Source organism: Vanacampus margaritifer, chromosome 9 (genome assembly GCF_051991255.1).
Source record: "Vanacampus margaritifer isolate UIUO_Vmar chromosome 9, RoL_Vmar_1.0, whole genome shotgun sequence".
Classification (NCBI taxonomy): domain Eukaryota; kingdom Metazoa; phylum Chordata; class Actinopteri; order Syngnathiformes; family Syngnathidae; genus Vanacampus; species Vanacampus margaritifer.
Genome location: NC_135440.1, coordinates 3,053,270 through 3,075,720, shown reverse-complemented (window position 1 = coordinate 3,075,720; position 22,451 = coordinate 3,053,270). Strand labels below are relative to the sequence as shown.

The following is a 22,451-nucleotide window of genomic DNA, read 5'->3' as shown; positions in this document are numbered from 1 at the left end:
CAATAACGCTTTAAAATAATTTTCTCCTTTAGTACCTTGGATGAAGGAGAAAAGGAGGACTTGTTATTTGTTCTTTATTTACAGTATATTAGGGCTGTGCAATTTATCGAAATTCAATTACAATTTCAATTATTACACTCGACAATTACAAAATCAGCATAATCGTAAAAAAAATAAAAGATTATTACAAATTTTTCAGTAGTTTAAATGTATACATTTGCACCTTTTTACAAAATTAAAAATAACTAATTTAATAAATTTTGTTTCATCCAAAAGGAACTTGCAATATTAGTGTTTAAAATAATTGTATTTGTCTTAATATGTTTTATTTGTGTAAAATGTGTTACATTTAAACATTTTCTTGTTTTGTACCAAAAAATCATTCTACTGCAGAGTGCACATGCTGCACTCCAAACTTCAGGTTTTTGCCAACATAAATAAATAAATATATATTATTACAAATATACAGAGGTGGGCGTGTCAATGAATTTTGAGTGTCCGTCATTCGACAATCTGCAACAGTCAGGACACCCTTCCGTCATCGACAATCCGTCAATATCTCAAGTTGAACAGCATTGTAATCATCAATCCATCATTCGTCATTCCCTTAGCGAAAAATTATATCCGTCATTGACGAACCTTCGCCCACCAGTGTTGACGGACTGACGGAACTATACCCACTTTTATGTCAGGCTGGCATGGAACTGCATGCACTAGGTGTTACTGACACCTACCTGTAGACACATCACACCCCACAACACACCCTTCAAGTTATTGTTTGTGACACCAATCATTGGTGTTCACACTGCAGCTCAATTCCGATTTTTTCATGCAGTGTGAACGGTACCATTCCGATTTTTCACACCAGAGCTGGGCCTCTTTCGTATGTGGATAGAAATCGGATATGTATGCAATGCATCTGCACTGTGAACGCTCATGCGCACACATCCGATTCATACGTCATCAAAAGCCTGATATGCGCTCTGCGCGGGCAGAAGAGAGTGCTTGAAAAGGAGACTACTGACATGTGAGAATACAAAGCTGTTTTGAGTAACAGTGTCAACTTTTTATTTGTCTTTAATTTAACTTTTTCACTGCCAGACGTTTTCAGAAACGGGTTGTCCCCACTGCCAGCCAATTTAAGCATTTTGAGTGATCTTTCAAGGTCCACAGAAAATGTTGTGTTTGGACAATGGAAACACACTACCACATACTACCAAATGAAAGATTGGACTCTCAGCTTTCATCAGAAAAAAAAAGTTTGTTTCTCCCTTATTCCGTTCTTCAGTAATCAACAATAGAAAATGGTTATAATGTTTTGAAACAAAAAACGGAGAAAAAGAGCTATTTGTGAAACGATGTTATTTCATGCACTCTAGTGAATTGTACACTTCTTTTTGTCCATGAATGATGCCACAAACACCTAAATAGTGCTTTACTTCTGTAAAACGCTTTCACCAACAATGAAAAAGTGTTTTTTGATTGCAAAATACGTTTATTTCCATTCAACAGTGTTACAATTTGACAAAACAATTTTGCAAACTATTTACAAATGTGTGCAACTGTGGTACTACTTACAATTATGTGGATGTTTCAAATACAGTTTTTCCTTTTGTAACGCTCTCCTGCGTGCAAGGAGACGCCAGGACTCGCACAACAGTTTACTTTCACTTTCGCATTGGTCCGTTTTGCGTGCAAACGTTACACTTTCTTGACGGCCTTTTTTTCCGGGGAATAAAAAGCAAGTAGCAGACTGTACACACTTCCTCCGATGAATATGCATTGGACTCGGGGCACTCTCCGTCGTCCGATCGAACGTCCGCCTGTGCGTGCTCGGCTGTGCTCCGCGTTACGACACCGTCATAGCCGCCGCGTCAGCGGTTCCAATTTCGCCGTCAAGCTCGGATTCACCTTCATCATCATCGATGATGATCATCGTCGTCATCAATGTACTATTTTAGCGTTGGTCGATGCCTTTCGTCTTGTAAGTGTAGAGCTGCTTGCAAACGCTCGCCATTGCCCGTTCCCTCCTCCATCTAGCTCCATCTAACGTCTTCTACTGCCGCGTCAATGCTTCCCAACCACGGAGTCACCACCCTCATCTTCATCATCGATGATGATCATCGTCGTCAACAATGTGCTCTTTCAGCGATGCTTTTGGTCTTTGAAAAAAACGGCTCGGGCGTGAGCTCCTCGCGACCGGCCGCCATTTTTCCTTTGTCTTCCATTCTCATCTCCTGCTCGACGCTCTAGCTCCGCCTCTACTGACGCCCACCCGATCTTGTCAAAAGAGAGTCATCGCTGCCCTCTAGGGGCCAAAAATAGTCATTAGGCACAACAGACCGGCTGGAAACCTTCACCACAGCTCCGGAAGCCTTGCCCGCACCCGTTTCAAAAAAAAATAAAAAATTGGATGACGTCTTTAGACGTCATTGGCAGTGCTCCGTAGGTTTTTACTTGACGTCTATAAACGTCAATGGCAGTGAAAGAGTTAATCACACTTGAAACATGAAGCATAAAGTTGACATGTGTGGCGATAGTAAAAATTTAGCCATGCAGACGGTTCATCACGAACGGCGATGAGATGTAAAAATAAGTCAGACGGATTTCTGTTGCTGTTTGTAAACAGCACATTCAAAACTGATGCACGAGGAAGCTGAGGACAGCATCCAACCAGGAGAGCGTGCGTTCGCACAGCTAAATTTGCATATGACACTGATAAAAGTCGCTTGCCTCAGTGGCTAGGCTGGTGGTAAAACCTTGCGAGTCGGGGCAATATTTCCGTGAACACTGCAACGTGACGTCGTTATTTTGGGTCTACGTCACTGGACATGTGCTCTTTGCGCATGCGAGTCGTATCACGGGCGCGTTCACATTAGACATTTGTTTTTCTAATGTGAACAGTACATAAAAAGATCGGATTTAATAAAAAATCTGAATTGGGCATCATGCCCTGCAGTGTGAATGTAGCCACTGTCTAAAATTCCAAACATGTTAAAAATAATACAGGCAAGAACAAATCTGAGTAAAATTTAGGTTATTATAATTGTAAAAGAAGTAAGAGTTATTGTGCATTTTAGACATGGTTTCAATTGAAGTGCAGTGTGTTGTGTCAAATGGAGAGCACTGATTGGCTATTTAGCTAGAAAATGCAAATCACTCCTCCGAGCTTTGCTGGCCGATGACTTCACGTCAACAGCATTGCACCTCATTAGATAAAATAAAAGTGATGAACAAAGATTTTGTCTAGTAACTATGCAAGATATGTTCTTGAATGTTAATTTGTGTTGAATTGTGTCAATAAAAGCATATAAAAAAAATAAGTGATGTGCTCATTTATTAGTTGAATTTGTTAATTGAATTCACCTTTGTCTCCATGTAGTAAAGATAATGACAATTAACTGATTAGATTTTTTTTCACTGATTTGTGTTTTGATATATTTTTGTAATGAAATAGAAAAAAAAGGTCACTCAGGCACGGAAGAAAAGTATCAACTGATTTGCATTTCCTTTCAAGCACAGCCAATCACGGCGATTTTCACCAACACCAATTTGCATAAAAAGCAACATGATAAAAAACATATCTTAATACTTAATCATTTTAATCAAAATCACAGTTTTTTTAACTTAAAGTTTGTTCCAGAGTGCACCATGAATGTTTTGAGCAAGATTGTGTCCATTTAATGAATTTCACTTAATATAACCCTGACTGTGGACCGCACTACAAACAATTATTCTTTTACACTATGGTACAATAAAGGTTGTGATAATTTGCAACGTGATTGTATATATCATGATTGCCACACCATACATGTGTTTCTGGCTTGTACGCTCTGCAAAAGTATTTATGTCTATGTTGAATAATCGTGATTATTATTTTTTCCATAATTGAGCATTCCTATAGTATATGATTCAGTAGCTCAAATAACAGAGCCTTCTCAAGACATGAAACTGAAGGCAGTTCTTAGTCAATGCACCACAGCACAGGTTGCTCCCAGGAATTGCTTGTTCTCTGTGACGGAACCAGCTGTAACATCACTGAGCAAAGTTAGCCATGTCTGCACAATCATGCACTTGGGTTTTAGTCCAGGTGTGTTGGTAGATAGCGAAAAAGCTAAATTGGAGGGAGTAATGCCTAAAAGCAGATATTCCTGTCGCTTTCCCCAAATGCTGTCAAAATAACATTTTTCAGATTAGTGTTGTATATTACAGGAAGAAGTGTGATATGAGTGCAACTCATTTACTATGCTGCATGATACTCAGAAGTTTTCCATTATTAATTACAATTTAGGCGTGTAGCAGCAAGTCTGGCAGGGTAAGATGAGCCTGAGGGCAGTCCTATGCTTCACTGTTGAGTATTTTTTCATGAAGGACTCAAGCATTGGTACTGCGGTGGTGTAATGTTTTATTTCTATATGATTTAGTCTTTCAACATAAACATCAAAGTTGGCACATTGCTGCTTTGCAACCTGGGATAGCCAATTGAAAGAATTGAGGCATCAATTGGAATTGTAGTTGCCTACATTCAATGGAAATGCAATTATCTCTAAGCTATTTACATTTTTGTCATAAAGTATGCTCATTAGTTTGAAAATAGAAGCAGTGATCTTTTTCTCACTGTGGCAAGTTATTTGATATACAAAGCAACAATATGAAATTATCTTTTCACACTGTACTTCCACCGCCATCTGGGAAGAGTTTGTGCCACATTGTCACAACAATTTAATATCTCCCTACTCATCTGCGAGTTATTCTTTTTTTGTTTATTTATTTATGTATTTATTTATTTATTTTGACATATTTTGTCTGAAGAAATAAAGCAAAGTGTATGACTCACTCCTCACTTTATAGCAGCACATACTGGAGCACTGTGTTAAATTGGAGATTAGACTTTGCAAAATAACATTTTGAACTGATTTCCTCTGAATCTCTTGCAGCTTCAGTATTGAGCCCAACTATGATTTCTTGTACATCTATGATGGGCCAGACAGCAGCACTCATCTGATTGGCAGTTTCCAGGATAGTAAACTTCCTGAGAAGATAGAGAGCTCTTCCAACTTCATGTACTTGGCATTTCGAAGTGACGGCTCTGTGAGCTATACTGGCTTTCATTTAGAGTACAAAGGTACTGTGCCGATGTGGGCTTCTATCCACATGCTGTATTTATCTGTATTTAGTTATACATGTGATTCAGTACATCTTTGAGGTTGGCTATGTTGCATTCAGTATACTATATACAGTTTGTTTTTTTCCCTGATTGCAGTTCATCAGCTTTTATCATCCGTATTTACAAGCCTTGATGTATGCTTCTTCAACAATTTAGTTTAATGAAGAAGAAAAAAAACGTGGAAATTTGCCACTTTGTAAAGTGGCAAATTTGCAAGAAAAAATCTCAGAAATTTACAAGAAATACACGTAGCATAGCTATAGTCTAATGTGAGGATTTGTTGGTGGTTAATGGCACACTGGTTATTAAATGAAAAAGTGGGATGGAGATGGATTCATTCTTAATTTAAACTTTACTTGGCATACACGGCAGCTAGAGTGACAACACTTCCTGATCCCCTATCAGATGACTAAACACTAACCAATCAGAAGCTAGCATACTTTAGGTAAATGCAAGTGAATGACGGAGAGCAGCAGATTCGACACATCACTTAGCTACTTGTACAAAAAAATAATAATATATGAATGTGTAAATAATAATTCTGGAAACATAAATGTACAAGTAAATATAAATTTTAACAAATTAACTTAAATGCTTGATCCTGAAGATGTGGACCTTCGCAAAGCGAGACGCGTTTGTCGCTGGCAGTACCCAACGCTTCAAAATACAAATGCTTAACATGAAAATCTGCCACTTTATAAAGTTGCAAATTTGCCACTTTATAAATTCGCAAATTTATGAGTTTTTTTTCTCACTAATTTGCCATTTAATGAAGTCGCAAATTTGCGAGTTATTTTTCTTGGAATATTGCCCCTGCCCTCTAAAAAAGATTTATTTTTACGTGGCCCTAAAACGTCGTCGTACCTTGGGATGCATACCAGTAATCTGTGCTAGAATCTTTTTGTGTTCATAGCCTGTGTTTGGCACAGCAGTCTTCTTCTGAATGTTGTCTATTTTGATTGGCAGCAAAACTGCGGGAGGCCTGTTTTGATCCAGGGAATGTGATGAATGGCACGAAAATGGGGACTGACTACAAGCTGGGATCAATGGTTACTTTTAATTGTGAGGCCGGATACCTACTGCAAGGCTATTCTACTCTGACATGTGTCATGGGCAACAGCAAGAGACCAGAATGGGATAAAAGCAAGCCAAGTTGTCAAGGTGAGAAGCAAAGCTGCAGGGTGGCTATGTGATGCTGTGTGATGCAATGACTTCTGTATGATAAATAAGTTCAAGCGCACATTCAACAGAAACCATTGAGACCCCCACACATGAGGATTGTGCACCATTGTCAAATGAAAACTAAATATTCTCTAGCTGAAACACAACACTAATTGTTTTGGTTGAGAAAAGTAGCAGGTGTGTGTAGAGTTGATAAAATGTATAATAACTATACACAAATTTGCATTGATGGGAAACTAAACTACAATCTTTTGATTGAATAGTGTAGTTTGTGATGTAGTAATCGAATCAATGAAACATAATTATTGAACTGCTGAGATTTATTTATTTAGTTATTTAGTTATTTGTTTACTTTGCTTACTGGTATATATTCATTTGTTTTCCACACATTTAATCTGTCTTGCCTGAATTTGAATTTCACTCACTGGATGGTAGGTATGACAAGATAGCCTTGACTTTTACAGTTCCTGAACTACGTTATATGTTGCCTGAATTTATTTAAAAATAAAAAAAATGGTGGGGATGGGAGGGTACTTTCTATGCTAAATTAAGCTGAGAGTGTTATTTTCTGTTTAGCACATAAAATAGTTATAAATTTAGGTTTGATGATACTTAGCTCCAACTAGTATCTAATCGGAACCAATTGCAAAAGAAAAGGCACCTGTTCCCATCTCAGGTCTGAACATTATTTTATTAATAAAACAAAGCTTTTTCATGAAAAACAACTTTTCTCACCACTTGTGAAATTCACAAAAGCAATTATACGGTTATCATTTCAAAAAAAAAAAAAAAGTGTGTTGAAAGCCATCAAGATACCCTTACTTGTGTTGCATAGTTAGCATCAAATGATGTGTTAATTTTTTCATTCTACAGAAAAATAATCAACATAAATTATGTTTCTAACTCAACATGTTATTTGGGAAATGCTTCTCTCGCTCTCCCCCCTCTCTCATATATATATATATATATATATATATAATTAAAGACACAAGAAAAAAAATTAGAAGAAAAAAAAAAGTATTTAATGCCTTTTTTTGTTGTTGTCTTTTGATTTGGAAAAAGTGCCGAAAAGTATTGAACTACATGCTGGTACCAGAACCAATACCAAAATGTTGTTATTGTGACAACACTATAATTGAACCTTTTATTTGCAGCTGCCTCTCTTGATTTGATAATGTTATACAGCATCAGCCCATAGCTAAATGAACAAATACTGTTTCTGCAAGATTCTTTTGAATTGTTGATGAAGCTGCTCGTCCCTTTATGTCTTGCTTGATGGTTATCTTTTTAGAATTATTTTATTTTAAGTCAATCTGTCCTTTGTTTAACTCTGTGATTATTCATGCCAGAAATGTGTATTTGAAGTTTCCTCACACACAGTTTGCAGAATTCAGTGTGACATCTCATAGTTTGTTATCTATGGTGCTGTAAGGCCCTGGCATGCGTAGGACACTTCAGACTGCAAGTGCTTGAAAGGGACATATCCATGTTAAGAAGGTCCCTGTCACAAACACTTGGTTCAATCACCATGTCCTGGAAAAGTCCTTGAATGTCAGCTCAATAGAAGAGTGGATACTGAAAATGGTCTTTTTTCCCCTTCTTTTTCCAGATTATATCATTACTGATCTCAAGGAATTTACTTACTTTATTTAAAAATATAGTTCTAGCATCATCAGAAATATTTTTCCAAAAGTAAAGGCTGTTTTAAAAATTTACCATGGCTGCAAGACCCAATGGTTAATATATGTACAGGCGCAATTGTGTGTTTGTTGATGAATCACCGTTTGATTTATTTGGAAGACAGAATCACTTTCCAGGCTTGTTTTATTTTTCTTTTGATTTTAAATATGTAAACATAAATCAGACCTGCTTATCTTGTCTATTTAGAGCTCATAGTGACTTCTAAAAAAGTCCCAAAAGTGTCTCTCAAATGACAAATTATTTTGGCATCCCAGTGCCATGTTGTATATACAGTATGTCAGCAGGTAAAAATCCAGTGGTAACTTCTCATCCAATTTTGTGATACAAATGCTTGTGTGTGCACTTGCTGATAGCACAGTATTGCTTTATTTCCCTAGGTGGTGGAAGCAACTTTTTTTCCCACATTCGTTAACTGTATCTCTTTTGCTTCTCTTCCTGTCACCGCAGCTCCCTGTGGTGGTCACTTCACCGGTTCAGAGGGCACTGTGCTGTCCCCAAACTACCCACATAATTACAGCACAGGACAGAGCTGTGTGTATGACATCTTTGTCCCGGGGGACTTTGGTAAGCCTTTTAAGCAATATTTCCAATGAGTTGAGTTGGAAAACTATTTACTTACTGCCTACAGCCCATTTGTTGTGGAGTTAGCACGGCACGGCACGCGACTGCATTGCACGGAACGACATGGCCTCCATTCCATTACCATTACAACTGCTGAGATGGGGGTGGGATCATTTGAACTGTCCAAGCTTGCACACCTGTAGTTTGTGTGGCTCTAGTCTACCATAACATTTTACAAGTGGCAAGTTCAGGGTTAGTTTTGATTTTGTTTTTTGTTTTTTTAATTTAGTTAGTTTTAATTAGTTTTCAGGGTGGTTCTGTTAGTTTTTAGTAGTTTTAGCTATTTAAAAAAAATGCTTAGTTTTAGTTAGTTTCAGTAATAGTTTTAGTTAAAAGCTGAGCCATTGGAGCCTGAAGTCAAGCATAAAAATGTGTCACCTGAAGGTGCTTTTATATTGGCTGCTGCTAGATGACGTCACTTCTGTGTGACACTTTCTTCCTTCCTTATTATGATTAATATCGAAATATAACTACTTAAAATCACCCTTAAAATCATCCCCAAAGCATGCATTAAATGATTTACTAAAAACTAAAACAGAGGACATTTTCGCTATAATCATGGTTTTAGTTAGTTTTGTAAACATAAAATGTAGCTTCAGTTAATTTTTGTTTCTTAAAAAGCTTTTATTTTATTTTTTATTTTATTTTTTTTGTTAACAAAATTGTTTTGGGGATTTTAGTTTACGTTTTTTCGTTAGTTTTGGTTAACAAAAAAAAAACCTTGGGCAAGTCGCGCCAACATTGAACCATATTTACCATTTCATACGGACCACCATGGATGAAATATTGTGATCTTGATTTCACGACCGGCTCGCGAAGCTATCTCTGATTGGAGAGCTCAGCCTCATTCACTTAACTGCAGCTCGAGCTGTCATTCAAATAAATGGGAACACACGTCCAGGCAAGCTGTGTGCACTCGCAACTTTTTTTTATTACCACAATTATTACAAATCCATCCACAAGTACCTATTGAATTGTAAATATAGTTCAGCGCTGTTGTAAAATATTATATTTATTGTACATACTGTATTTTTATGACTTTGTTGAAGACTAGCGGGCGCCTCTTGCCTCGCTTGCGTTAAATAAGGAAATGGGCGTGTGCCACAGTGATGCTTGTTGCGTTGTTGCCTGTGCGCGACCTAAAGTGTCCAAAGAATTCAGATGCAGAATCAAGCGACGGGATCGATGATGGGATGTTGCCCTTTTTTTCTTTTTTTTTTTTCAAAGGTCGCGTGTTGTCATGCGATCTACCAATACTCGATCGCGATCGACGCATTGACAACCCTTGGTCTAAATCATTCCGGTTGAAACAGCTCTAATAAAACCATCAGACATCATATTGATGACAACTGAAATGAGCATTGGGTAGTGGTTGTGCATGCCTCTTTGAACAAAGGATAAGCAGCTTTGTGTTTGTGAGCACAAGTGAAGAAAAGCCTTTCTTATACACATAGGTGGTCGGAAAAGGAAGGAGAAAGCTTTGGTGAATATAGGTTAGTTAACACGTGCGTTCAATGGTTGTGTGGAGCTTACTGGCCCTGGCGATCAGGAGGCTTCCACAATAGCTTCCTGGGCTTTGACTGTGCTTGTAACAGAAAGACTCAATAGTGGACTTGTGTGATTTTCATTATAACCTTTTCATGAAAGAAAATTGGACCGGTTGGTCCTTATGTGCCGTGTGTTTTATTACGAGTCGGCGTTTAAAATGAGATGGTTTCAACACCTGGCCACAAATCACACACTGCAGATTAGACTCTTACTCTTTGCTCCAAATCGAACCACATTTCAAACAGTAAAGTTATATTTTCTGAATAGATTGCTTGTCGCTTGCTGCTGCTAGAAGGCATGTTACGGCTAACAATAGCCAGTTTTGTTATTTGTGCTTGGGTACAGTGATGTCTTCGCTTATCATGCTTTAATCACCCTCCTGAGACTTTGCAGATTGAAACCTTGGAAAAAGTTTGTTTGATCTTATCGTTTCATTTTACGTTTAAATCTCTTGCACCCGCACTACTATAAAGTGTCAAATTAATGCTATGTTCACACCAAACGCGAGGGGAGCGTTTTGCCTCACTTAACTCACTAGCGCTTCAGCGCTGGAGTTATACCGGACACAGCTGCTTCATTCGCGCACACCGGAGAGGGGGAGGCGTGTCGCTTGATGTACAACAACTGTACAGCACTTTAGCAGGTCGAGAAAAGAGAGCACCACCGAGTACTTCCACTTCTTTCCTGGGACTACAGCCAAGCCATTATTTTCTCCTCCAGTGCCTTTCTTTAAGGTGCTTCCACTTCTGTAGTGACAATCAGACGATTTCCAGTGGTTGTGCTAAATAGTTTTGGGTAATGCTAAACACTATTGCTTACTTACAGTTCAACAGCTAGTAAATAAATACACTTACCATTGTATGCCACTTCCATGCTCGCCATTCCGTCCCGGCTGGCCGTGCTGTAGTGCTCCTGGTGACAACAGGCAGAATGCTGTGTGACGTAGTCCGTACCCAAAACCGATTGGCTGCCGTGTGAAGAAAGTTAAATTATTTGAACTTTTTGGTGCAAATGTGCAGATTTTCACCATATCCGCACTGCCCCACAGACCCCACACGCATTCACGCCCAAGTGCAATGCAATCGCACCGCCAGAAACGCCCCCTCCGGCGTTTGGTGTGAACGTAGCATTACATTTTCAAATGTTATGCACGGCTACCTAGAAGCACTTGCAAACTTATCCTCCTTATTTTTCTATTGTGTAAGACTGCAAAATAAATTGTAATACCTGGTTCATTTTCTGCACTTTGACAAATGTATCTATAGCCTGGCAAGCCACACCCACTTTCTTGAAAGACAGAAAGTGGGTCTTGAAAGGCTCCCTTTGACTGTTCAGCTCGGTTCAAAACGAACCGAGCAATCAAATTTGTTTATTTTCTGTGACATATTCTTTGTGAGCAACATCACTCTCGACGGCGGAAGTACATTCAAAATGGCATGCGGGAGAGACGATAGTTTGTTTCCTTCAGCATTAAACTCATTAAACTAGTCATTAAAAAACCCAGCACCTTACGGGATTGGAAACATTTATTTAAAAAGAAGACGTGTGTCAAGACTTATATATGAATGGACTAACAATGACGCTTACTCGCCGTCACCGGCGGCCATCTTACGTTGTCACTTGCTAAGGCCACCTAAGACATTTCTCTGCGGCATTTGTTGTCCTTCAAACAAATCATGTGAGTGACGTGCTGCTGTTGCCACCTAATTTCATTGGACAATCCAAAGGAGCAACAAATCAACCTCTCTTTGTCCCATTTTCCTCTCTCTCTTTTTTTTATTCCCTCTGCTTCTTGATGGCATTTCTGGTGGAATGTACTCGCATGTGAACAAGAGGAGCAAGAAGCTAGAGATAAACCCTAAAGCCCCTTTTACACTGCACTCACCCAGTGTTGTGCAATTATGGTACCCGGTTGCCAATGTGCCCATATTTGGAAGTGCTAATGGGGCAGCCTACCAGGAAGTTACCATGGAGACTTTTGCTTCCTTAGATAGTAGACCACAGCTCGAAAAAATGCATCTTTCATTTTAGCGAAAGAAAGCCCTGACTTTGTTCACTTTAAGAAGGATGGTGATGAGAAGACAACTAGCAGAGAAGGGGATTGTTGCAACCATTACTAATGGCTTGGTGGTTTCTTGGAGAGTTTAATCTTGTTCATTATCCACACAATATTGCTTGGAGGTATATTTCAGGCTGAGCAGGGTGCAGTGTCTTCTTAAGCACGTGATTCATCTCTAGTGTTGCCTAAGCTTGGGACCACTGAGACACCACATTTATCATGACATCTTCCTTCATTGTCCTCATGACATTATTTGTAAATAAGTCTGCCAAAATAGCACAAAATCACTCTGCCAGTCCCTCTCCTATTGGAGGCACTAGCCTGACGTCACTGCGAAGGCGCTATGAAGGAATTAAGTAGTCGGAGGCAAGAAACCCTGAGGCAAAGACTAGTACACCCCAAATACCCTATATTCAGAAAAAGGTCTGGTGTATGCAGTCAAGCTCAGTGTGGATACACATATACATATAATATTGGGAAAACCAAGTAACCACTTAAGGAGCGCGTGGTGCAATATTAGGCTAACTCTTTGATCAGCTGTCAGGTGCCTGCTCTTCAAAGAGAAGCAGCACCCTTTGAACAACCAAAATGTACCTATTCATGGCACAGAGAAGATAATGTAGATGTTTAGAAAGAGGTGTGAGAGAGGCCATTTACCTGAAGGTGGAAATACCATCTCTACACTGAACAGAGAAGTTGGCTTATGTGGCTTATACTGTACAATGCCATCCTTTCGTCTGTCCAAACGAGACGCAAAGAGTTTGATTCCAACAAGTCCACAGTGACTGTAGAGGCAGCTCCACTATATTTCTACAACTGAATTACATATTAATGACGGAGTTTCCACCCAACGACTTGTAAACCCTCAAAATACGACCCCGACCGGAAATGGCGCATGTTTTTCAAATCACGATAACTCCTGGACTGTTTGCCATCTTAATGACTGTTTAGAATAAAATGACCTGGATGAATGAGAATGTCCACAAACAAGTTGCATTTGTTTTTTGTAATGTGAATTAAACTACATAAAAGATTGGATTTAACAAAAATTCCTAATTGAGTGAAATGATCTGAGGGAAATTCTGCCGGTCCTTTTTATCTTTAAAGATTTGCTACATTAACAGTAACTGTCAGAAGACTATACATTCTCAGTTGAACTATATGCTGGAAAGATCAAGTACTGAGCATGGAGCCCTTTTCTGCCAGATGCGAAAGAATGTCTCTAGTCCATCCCAAACGGTTGCTTATTCTTATATAACTGGATTCAACTAGTATGAGTGCCAAGAGTGCCAAAGATAAGGAAGGCAAAGCAAGGAGAAAGGTCACAGCTCAACGGCCTAGTTGAAGTAACCTATCTAATTGTGTGTCAAAGGCCTAATATAATATGGGCAGCATGTCCTTTTGTGTGAATGTAACAAAATGCAAGCTCACTGGATCCTTTCAAGCTTTGTCCTCACTTTCATGGCCGCTGAAGAGGCACTGCGGCCAGGCAGCCTTCTTGCAGAAGCCAATGGCCAGCTACCACAGCAGCGGAACTTTGCCTCTTGGCTCACTTCTCTGTTACAAGGCATCACCTTCACTCATTTCAGCGAGCTGTCCGCAGTGCATGCTTGCATCATCACAACATCCTGTTTCGGCTGTGTTGTTTCAGTCACAAAAGTCTGTCGGCCGAAAAAGGAAATTTTTGGTGCCAGCATTTTAGGTGCATCTCTAGATGTAAACCTGCATTACGCTGTAGCTACGATTTTGTCCATCTCAGACAAAAGATTCAAAATAGGGAGAAAAAAAAAAAAGAAGTTGAAAAACAATGGCCTTGCACGTCGCAGTGAGGCAGGGGCAAAGATTAAATATTTACTCGCCGTGCTATCAAAGACGAATAGTGACGTATCAATGTGTCTGATATTTAGAAAACTCATCTCACAGTGTGTCTGTTGCTACTGCTACAATCATTGACAGACAAACATATTCTGCAGTCATATAGCTAGCTAAAAGTAACATTAACTGTGTATGTACATTTATTAAAAACATGACCCACCTTCAATTCTGTTTGTAGAGGTGGCATTCCAAATTAACCCATTTGTCCCAGCCACAAATTTGACCACATACTTGTCTTCCTCTTATTTATCTTCTTTTCGATACACATGAACACCATAAGCACTAAATTTCTTCTCCCCAAACATAACAACCAGATGAAAAAAAATGCGCACACTATTTCATGCCGTGCACTGAGGCATTCTTTTATCTTATAAGACTGCAAACATTATATAATGTGGCACGCGTTTTAAATCCTGAAATTCAGAGTGATTAATGATCCTTGCCCTGTTGTATTTTTAATGCCAACAAAATAATCAGATTTTTCCCTTTATTCAAATTAAGGCAATTTAACTAAAGTTATATTCTATTTAATAAACTTGGTAATAGTGCAGAACTTGTATTATATATTATAATATTGGAGATTGAAAATTTTATTTAACGCCAAGAGAGGTGCTCACGACTAATGCACAATAGAAATAACTGGTAGACTGATGCTGATAGAGGTTGTTCATTATATCTTGAACTAACTTACTGCTGCAATGAACCAGATATGTACATTTTACAGCCACAGTTGATATGGAATAGAGCATCCAAATCAGAACTATAAAATGTGATTCCAGGTAATAATGAGCCTAACATTCCTGAACCAGTGTTACATATAAAAAAAAAAACAACTAGTATTTTTTTTTTTAAAACTTCCTCGTTCTGACTGATACCAAAAGGTGTGTTGTCAATGTGTGAAATATTATATTAATATATGTGATCTGAGTTATTGATGTACTACATGTACTAGTAGTTACATTTTGCTGTTGCACAAGCCAATAAGACAGGAGTGAATACAAATCAAAAGCATTTTCTTGAGAGGGAAATTCCATACCATTGGCCAAGAAAGCCATCACCACTTGTTATTTCAAACTCTGACATGTTGTGAATGTTACACACGCTTGATGATGGAATATGGCTATGCATTTTTAATCATAAATATCATAGTCATTTTTTTATTGTGTTTCTGTATTCCATCCAAGTTGTCATGTTTTGTGTCAAAATTATTCAACCTTCTCTGCAGTAACTTGGCTTAGCATGTTTAACAAATTTTTGTATCTTGTTTATCTTCACATCAAATAAGAACTTGTAAAAAAACACATTTAATTAAGTTGTTATCTTGTGTAATATACCAACAAATGTCTTTTGTGATTTCCTCACTGACAAAATTATTCAACCCTTAACAATCACCGTTCTTTACAATGGGTTTTTTGTTTTTAATCAGATATTGACAACACCTGTAGGTTTCAACAGATTCATGACGATCACAAATTAAGCAAATTCAAAAGGAATGTGATACTCTTCCTCCTTCCAGACAGTTAATGGCGTCTTTGCAAAGTGAAGTCCAGGGAATGGTCAAAGAAGTCAAGAGACAAGGTCATTTCTCTTTGTCAGCAAGATACAAATATAAAAATATAGCAAATATATTAAACATTTAAAGAGAAACAACTGGAAGCATAATTTTGTCAATGAGGAAATCATAAAAACAAAATTTATTGGTATGCATTATTACAACAAAACAAATATTGCTGTAATTTAAGTTCCAAATGTTCGTTTTAAAAGTCCTTGTTTAATCTGATTTTAAATAAGATAAAAATAAAAAAAAGTCCAATTTGCTAAAAAACAACTGCAGTGGGGGTTGAATCGTTTTAAACACAACTGTAGATACCTGCAAACCTGCATCATAGAAATAAATGATATGTACGAAGTGTCCGCAATTGAGTTTAAACTTAGAACTCTGTTTCACCAAACATGTAAGTACTCCAATCTGTAATAAAAAAAAAAAGTTAAAAAAAAAAGTATCAGGTTAGCAAAAGCTTTCCATTCACAACTGAGCCAGCATTCCTTGACACTCAGAACTCCTGACTTGTTGGTGCTTTGCACCATTCCAAAGCCATTAATGTACAGTGTGCATCTGTCTTGCCCTTAAATGTTTAATTATGGTTTGAAATTATACTTGCAGTCACATTTCAAACAATAACTCTGCTTCTTTTTTGAAATACTGAATTATTCATGACACTCAATCTTTGCTTAAGGCACTGCTTGTAACCATACATGCATACACATACACTGGCCCAAAGCAATTCACTCTTCTCTGCACCAAGTTCAGCTACCGCTGTTTCACTTTTTTGAGGTTACATACATCAACCCAGACCAGCCTGTCCCAATGAGCCTAGGAACTATGTTGTCTGGGGCTTCATGCCCCTGGTAGGGTCACCCATGGCAAACAGGTCCTGGGTGAGAGACCAGACAAAGCATGGCTCAAAAGACCCTTATGATGAATGTCAATTTTGGATTGCGGTTTCCCTTGCCCGGACACAGGTTACCGGGGGCCCCCCTCTGGAGCCAGGCCTGGAGGCGGGGTTCGAAGGCGAGTGTCTGGCCTATACCCATGGGGCCATGTGTCTTTTCACAGCCTGAAAAGACACCATGGGTCCCCCTTCCCATGGGCTTACCCCCTAAGGGAGGGGCCACAGGGGTCGGGTGGGCAGTGAGCTGGGTGGCAGCTAAAGGCGGGGGCCTTGGCGGTCCGACCCCCGGCTACTGAAGCTAGCTCTGGGGACATGGAATGGCACCTCTCTGGCAGGAAGGAGCCCGAGCTGGTGTGCAAGGCAGAGATGTTCGAACTAGATATAGTCGGACTCGCCTAGAAACACAGCTTGGGTTCTGGTACCAATCCTCTCGAGAGGGCTGGACTCTCTTCCACTCTGGAGTTGCCCATGGTGAGAGGTGCAGAGCAGGTGTGGGCATATTTATTGCCCCCCGGCTAGGCGCCTGTACGTTGGGGTTTGCCCCGGTGAACGAGAGGGTAGCCTCCCTCCGCCTTCAGGTGGGGGGACGGGTTCTGACTGCTTTTTGTGCTTATGCACCTAACAGCAGCTCAGAGTACCCACCCTTTCTGGAGTCCTTGGAGGGTGTGCTGGAGAGTGCGCCCTCTTGGGACTCCCTCGTTCTGCTGGGGGACGCTGACGTGGGCAATGACGGTGAGACCTGGAGGGGCGTAATTGGGAGGCCCCCCTTGTGGAACTCTGGAGTCAGCTGACAGGTACCGGCTGGCCAAGCGGAATGCAGCTTTGGCAGTCGCTGAGTAAAAAACACAGACATGAGAGGAGTTCGGTGAGGCCATGGAAAACGACTTCCGGACGGCTTCGAAGAAATTCTGGTCCACCATCTGGTGTCTCAGAAGAGGAAAGCAGTGCGCCATTAGCACTGTGCATAGTGGAAATGGGGTGCTGCTGACTTTGACTCGGGACGTCGTGAATCGGCGGGGAGAATACCTCTTCAATTCTACCGACACGTCTTCCTTTTAGGAATCAGGGTCTTGGGACTCTGAGGTGGGCTCCCCTCTCTCTGGGGTCGAAGTCACTAAGGTGGTTGAAAAGCTTCTCGGTGGCAAGGCCCCGGGGCTGGATGAGATCCGCCCCTTCCTAAAGGCTGTGGATGTTGTGGGGCTGTCGTGGTTGACACACCTCTACAACATCGCGTGGACATCGTGGACAGTGCCTCTGGATTAACAGATTGGGGTGGTGGTCCCCCTTTTTAAGAAGATGGACCGGAGGGGGTGCTCCAGCTATAGAGGGACCACACTCCTCAGCCTCCCTGGTAAGGTCTATTCAGGGGTGCTGGAGAGGAGGGTCCGTCGGGAAGTTAAATCTCGGATTCAGGAGGAGCAGTGCGGTTTTTGTCCCGGCCGTGGTACAGTGGACTAGTTATACACCCTCGGCAGGATCCTTGAGGGTGCATGGGAGTTCGCCCAACCAGTCCACATGTGTTTTGTGGAATTGGAGAAGGCGTTTGACCGTGTCCCTCGGGGAGTCCTGTGGGGGGTGCTTCGGGAGTACGGGGTACAGAGCCCCTGTTACGGACTGTTCGGTTCCTGTACGACCAATGTCAGAGTTTGGTTCGCATTGCCGGCAGTAAGTCAAATTAGTTTCCAGTGAAGGTTGGACTCCGCTCATGTTGCCCTTTGTCACCAATGTCTAGGCGCAGCTGAGGCATTGAGGGAGTCCGGTTTGGTGGCCTCAACATTGCATCTCTGCTTGTTGCAGATGACGTGGTGCTGTTGGCTTCTTCAAGCCGTGATCTCCAACTCTCGCTGAAGCGGTTCGCAGCGGAGTGTGAAGCGGTTAGGTGAAACTTGGTCATCCGGGAGGGACTCAGAGCCGCTACTCCTCCGGGTCGAGAGGAACCAGTTGAGGTGGCTCGGGCATCTGGTTCGGATGCCTCCTGGACGCCTCCCTGGAGAGGTGTTCCGGGCATGTCATACCGGCGGGAGGCCCCCGGGACTACCCCGACATGCTGGAGAGACTATGTCTCTCGGCTGGCCTGGGAACGCCTTGGGATCCTGTTGGAGGAGCTGGTTGAAGTGGCTGGTGAGAGGGAAGTCTGGGCTTCCCTGCTAAAGCTGCTGCCCCGGATAAGCGGTATATATATATATATATATATATATATATATATATATATATATATATATATATATATATATATATATATATATATATACATATATATATATATATATATATATACTGAGAGATATGGAACATTGACCCCTAGGGTGACTGTTACTGTTGGCTCATCTGTGATGTTTACTTGAGCGAAATATCGTGCATGGAGCCACCTCAGTCACTTGTAGCATTGCATACGGACGATATCACGTCTTAGTTGAATATGATCTCTGTGATAGAAGACATGGGCATCTGAAAGTTATTATATAATCTTTTCATTTAAATGCAGGTGGCAGCAATGTACATTCAGGGCCAGACCTTGGGTTGAGGTTACACAAAACATTTGGCTCAGAAATAGGTTTAAACAATCAGGATTTTTTTATTTAGCTGATCACCAATCAGTGAACCCGTCGGTGTTGTGTCCATTTTCAGGCTTTTTGATGTTTTTCTGTGTTTCATCAAAGAAAAAGCATTTGGAAAAAAAATACACTAGTGACCTGACATTTCACCAGGATTGTTAAAAAATGTAGAAGTTCAAAATGCTGCAATTTATAATTATTGCAAACAGGAGGGAGAGATTCACTCACTCATTCATTGACTCCCATTATAAATCAGTTTTCGATATGCTGTAAACCTGATGTGATTACTGATGCAATCACTTCTTTGACGAGTCATAAACATGAAAATAGAGGAATTTGTGTGTTGAGTGTTAACACCCAAAATCCACTAGGTGGCGCCAAATGCTAATACATGAATTTTCTTTTGCAAAGCCAGCTGCAGATTAGTCAAAATGAATGTGATAAAAACTGTTGGCATTACAAAAAAGTTTGTTGTTGATGTGTCTGAACTCACTTATTTCACTTCTTCAGTCTATTTGGGCATGCATATTTGCAGGTGTGCACAAGGAAATACAAAGGCACTGCCCACAAATGCAAAAAAATTCACTTGTTTATTGTTATTGTTTTAATTTCAACTCTTACTGGTTGGTGTTGGAATTTCTTTACTCTTATTGGTTCTGGGCATTTTTGGGGTCGTTGTTCTCGCGATGATCACTACTTCGCATTTATTTTACCACTACTGGTAGCAATGGCTAGAAAGATGGTATTGGAGGACACAATTCGGCTCTTTTTAGAAAGTACTAATTCCGAAGAAGAATTTTAGTCGGACGCAAGTTCGGAGAGCTCGGAAGAGGTTGAAGACTCTAATCTTGGACTTTGAATGCCAGAGGAGGAAGAGGATGATGACGATGAATATGGAGAATTTTATGCTATTCGGAAAAATGCCATTGTGTAAAACTGGGCATGCATTAAAAAAAATCTATTGTTATGACTTATGGACTTGTTTGAGCCTCTAACTATGTCAAATTAAATATTCAAATTAGTCTTTATATAAATATATATATCTATATATATATATAAATACAGCATAGTTAGTCTTGCTGTTAGCATAATACTGCTATTATTGTCCATAGGAGGCATAAAAAATAAAAAAACTATATATGTATAGATAGGTCTGATGCCAGTGAACATTTTGAGCGGTTGAAAGTGAAACAAATATTCACAAATGACTACGTTATCACACTTAAAAGGAAAGTCTGATTTTGGAAAAAATTACAATAATTTAATCAAAACAAAATAACGGGCACGGGTTAAAAAAAAAAGCGATAACTGCTCACTGATCCAATCATAAGATGGAGCATTAAGGTCCATTTAAATAACTTACTGTATTTTTTTTCATTCAAAATAGTACTTTACACAATCTGGATTTTTTAGGCCTATTAACGATCAGCTTGTTTGAAAAAAGAAAAAAAAACAATACAATTTGATCAGAAGATGGGAGAAATACAGTACAGACCGAAAGTTTGGACACACTTTCTTATTTAATGCATTTGCTTTATTCGCATGACTGGTTACTTTGTAGATTCTCACTGAAGGCATCAAAACTATGTATGAACTGATGTGGCGTTATGACCTTAACAACAGCAAAAAAGGTGAAATAACTGAAAACATGTTTTAGATTATAGATTCTTAAAAATAGCCATCCTCTGGTTACTTTTTTGCATACTCTTGTCATTCTTACCTCTAGGAACTCCTTAAAGACGGTTGGAAAACCCTTTCAGGTGACTACCTTTTGAAGCTCATCGAGAGAATGCCAAGAATGTGCAAAAAAGTAATCAGAGAAAAAGGTGGCTATTTATTTATCTATTTATTTAAGTACTTTCAACTTTTTTTTTGTTAAGTACATAACTTCATTCTTTATTCTTTATTAGGATCTCCTTTAGGTTCCACAAAGTGGTCACTAGTCTTCCTGGGGTCCTCAAATAATTCAACAAAAACATACAGAGTTTAAAATTACTCTATGCAGTAAAAATAAAAATACTAAAGAAAAACAATATTAAACAGATTAAGTTGAAACAGACCAACAATACACAATTTGAAAGGTCACAAAAATAAAATAGATATTGCAGATGCATACATTAATACAAGCAGTTGCTTCCCAAATTATAAGGAATAAACTAGTTCCTCTATAATGTGTAATATTATAACTTTAATATATAACGTTATCCCGGAAAGAACAGTTAAGAACTAATCGGGCTGCTCTATTCTGTAAAAAAATTTTAAGATCTTTTGCAGAAGCACTTGACCAAATAACAGGACAATATTCCAAATGTGACAAAACAAGTGATCGAACGACAAATTGTGGGTGGAACACATTCAGAGCATTTTCTTGAAATTGCAATGCTCTTGCCCATCTTAGAAACAATATGATCAAACTGATCAGACACAGTAAATTATCTATTTTCACACCCAGCAATTTGACCTTGGACACCTGTTTTACTTGTATCCCATCAACATGCAAATTGAGTACAGTGGCTTTAGCAACAGCATATCTGCTACCAAATACAATAGATTTTGTTTTGGCAGTATTTAATACCAGCCGGTTCATTCTCACCCATTTGATAACATTTTTAAACTCAGCTTGAAGTTTATCTTTCAGTACAACTGAGGATGTTGACATACAGAACAAAGTTGAATCATCAGCATACATTATTAACTCAGCAATATTAACAGCGCAGGGTAAATCATTTATTAAAATTGAAAATAAAAGTGGTCCTTAACAACTTCCCTGAGGGACTCCACAAAAAAAAAATTCTACTTGAATAACTTCCATTAAAACATACTCTCTGTGTTCTGCCATGCAGATAACTCTTAATCCAAGCTAGAGGTGAAGAAAAAACACAACATTTTAGTTTAGCTATGAGAATGCTATGATCAATGACATCGAAAGCAGCAGTAAAATCTAAGAGTACAGCTCCAATAACTTATTTTCTATCCATAGCTTTTAACCATTTGTAAGTCATGTGCACTAATGCTCTGCTGGTAGAGTTCTATATGTGTGCTGTGCATTTGTAAATAATCAATGTCCACTAGTAGTAAAGTAGTTAAATATTTGATTGTACATAATTTTCTCCAGCGTTTTACTAAGCACAGGAAGTAAACTAATTGGTCTACATTTGGAACCAGTGAGACCGGTCCTACTGTCTTTTGGAAGGGGTATAATTTTAGACACGTTCCATTGCTCCGGACAGACTCCACTTAGTATGCTTCTATTAAAAATATGACATATTATAAAAACATTTGCATCTAAG

At 39.3% G+C, this 22,451-nt stretch overlaps 1 protein-coding gene across 2 annotated transcripts in view; it reads left to right on the top strand.

The window, feature by feature from the left end:
• The window catches only part of LOC144057714 (CUB and sushi domain-containing protein 3-like), a 566,138-nt gene that overhangs the window by 279,321 nt on the left and 264,366 nt on the right, over nucleotides 1-22,451 (top strand). For both annotated transcript variants that reach the window (XM_077575584.1, XM_077575583.1), the window contains exons 29-31: nucleotides 4,938-5,125; nucleotides 6,134-6,328; nucleotides 8,498-8,614. In XM_077575584.1, the coding sequence (XP_077431710.1) occupies nucleotides 4,938-5,125; nucleotides 6,134-6,328; nucleotides 8,498-8,614 (500 nt within the window). The remainder of the gene's footprint in view (nucleotides 1-4,937; nucleotides 5,126-6,133; nucleotides 6,329-8,497; nucleotides 8,615-22,451) is intronic.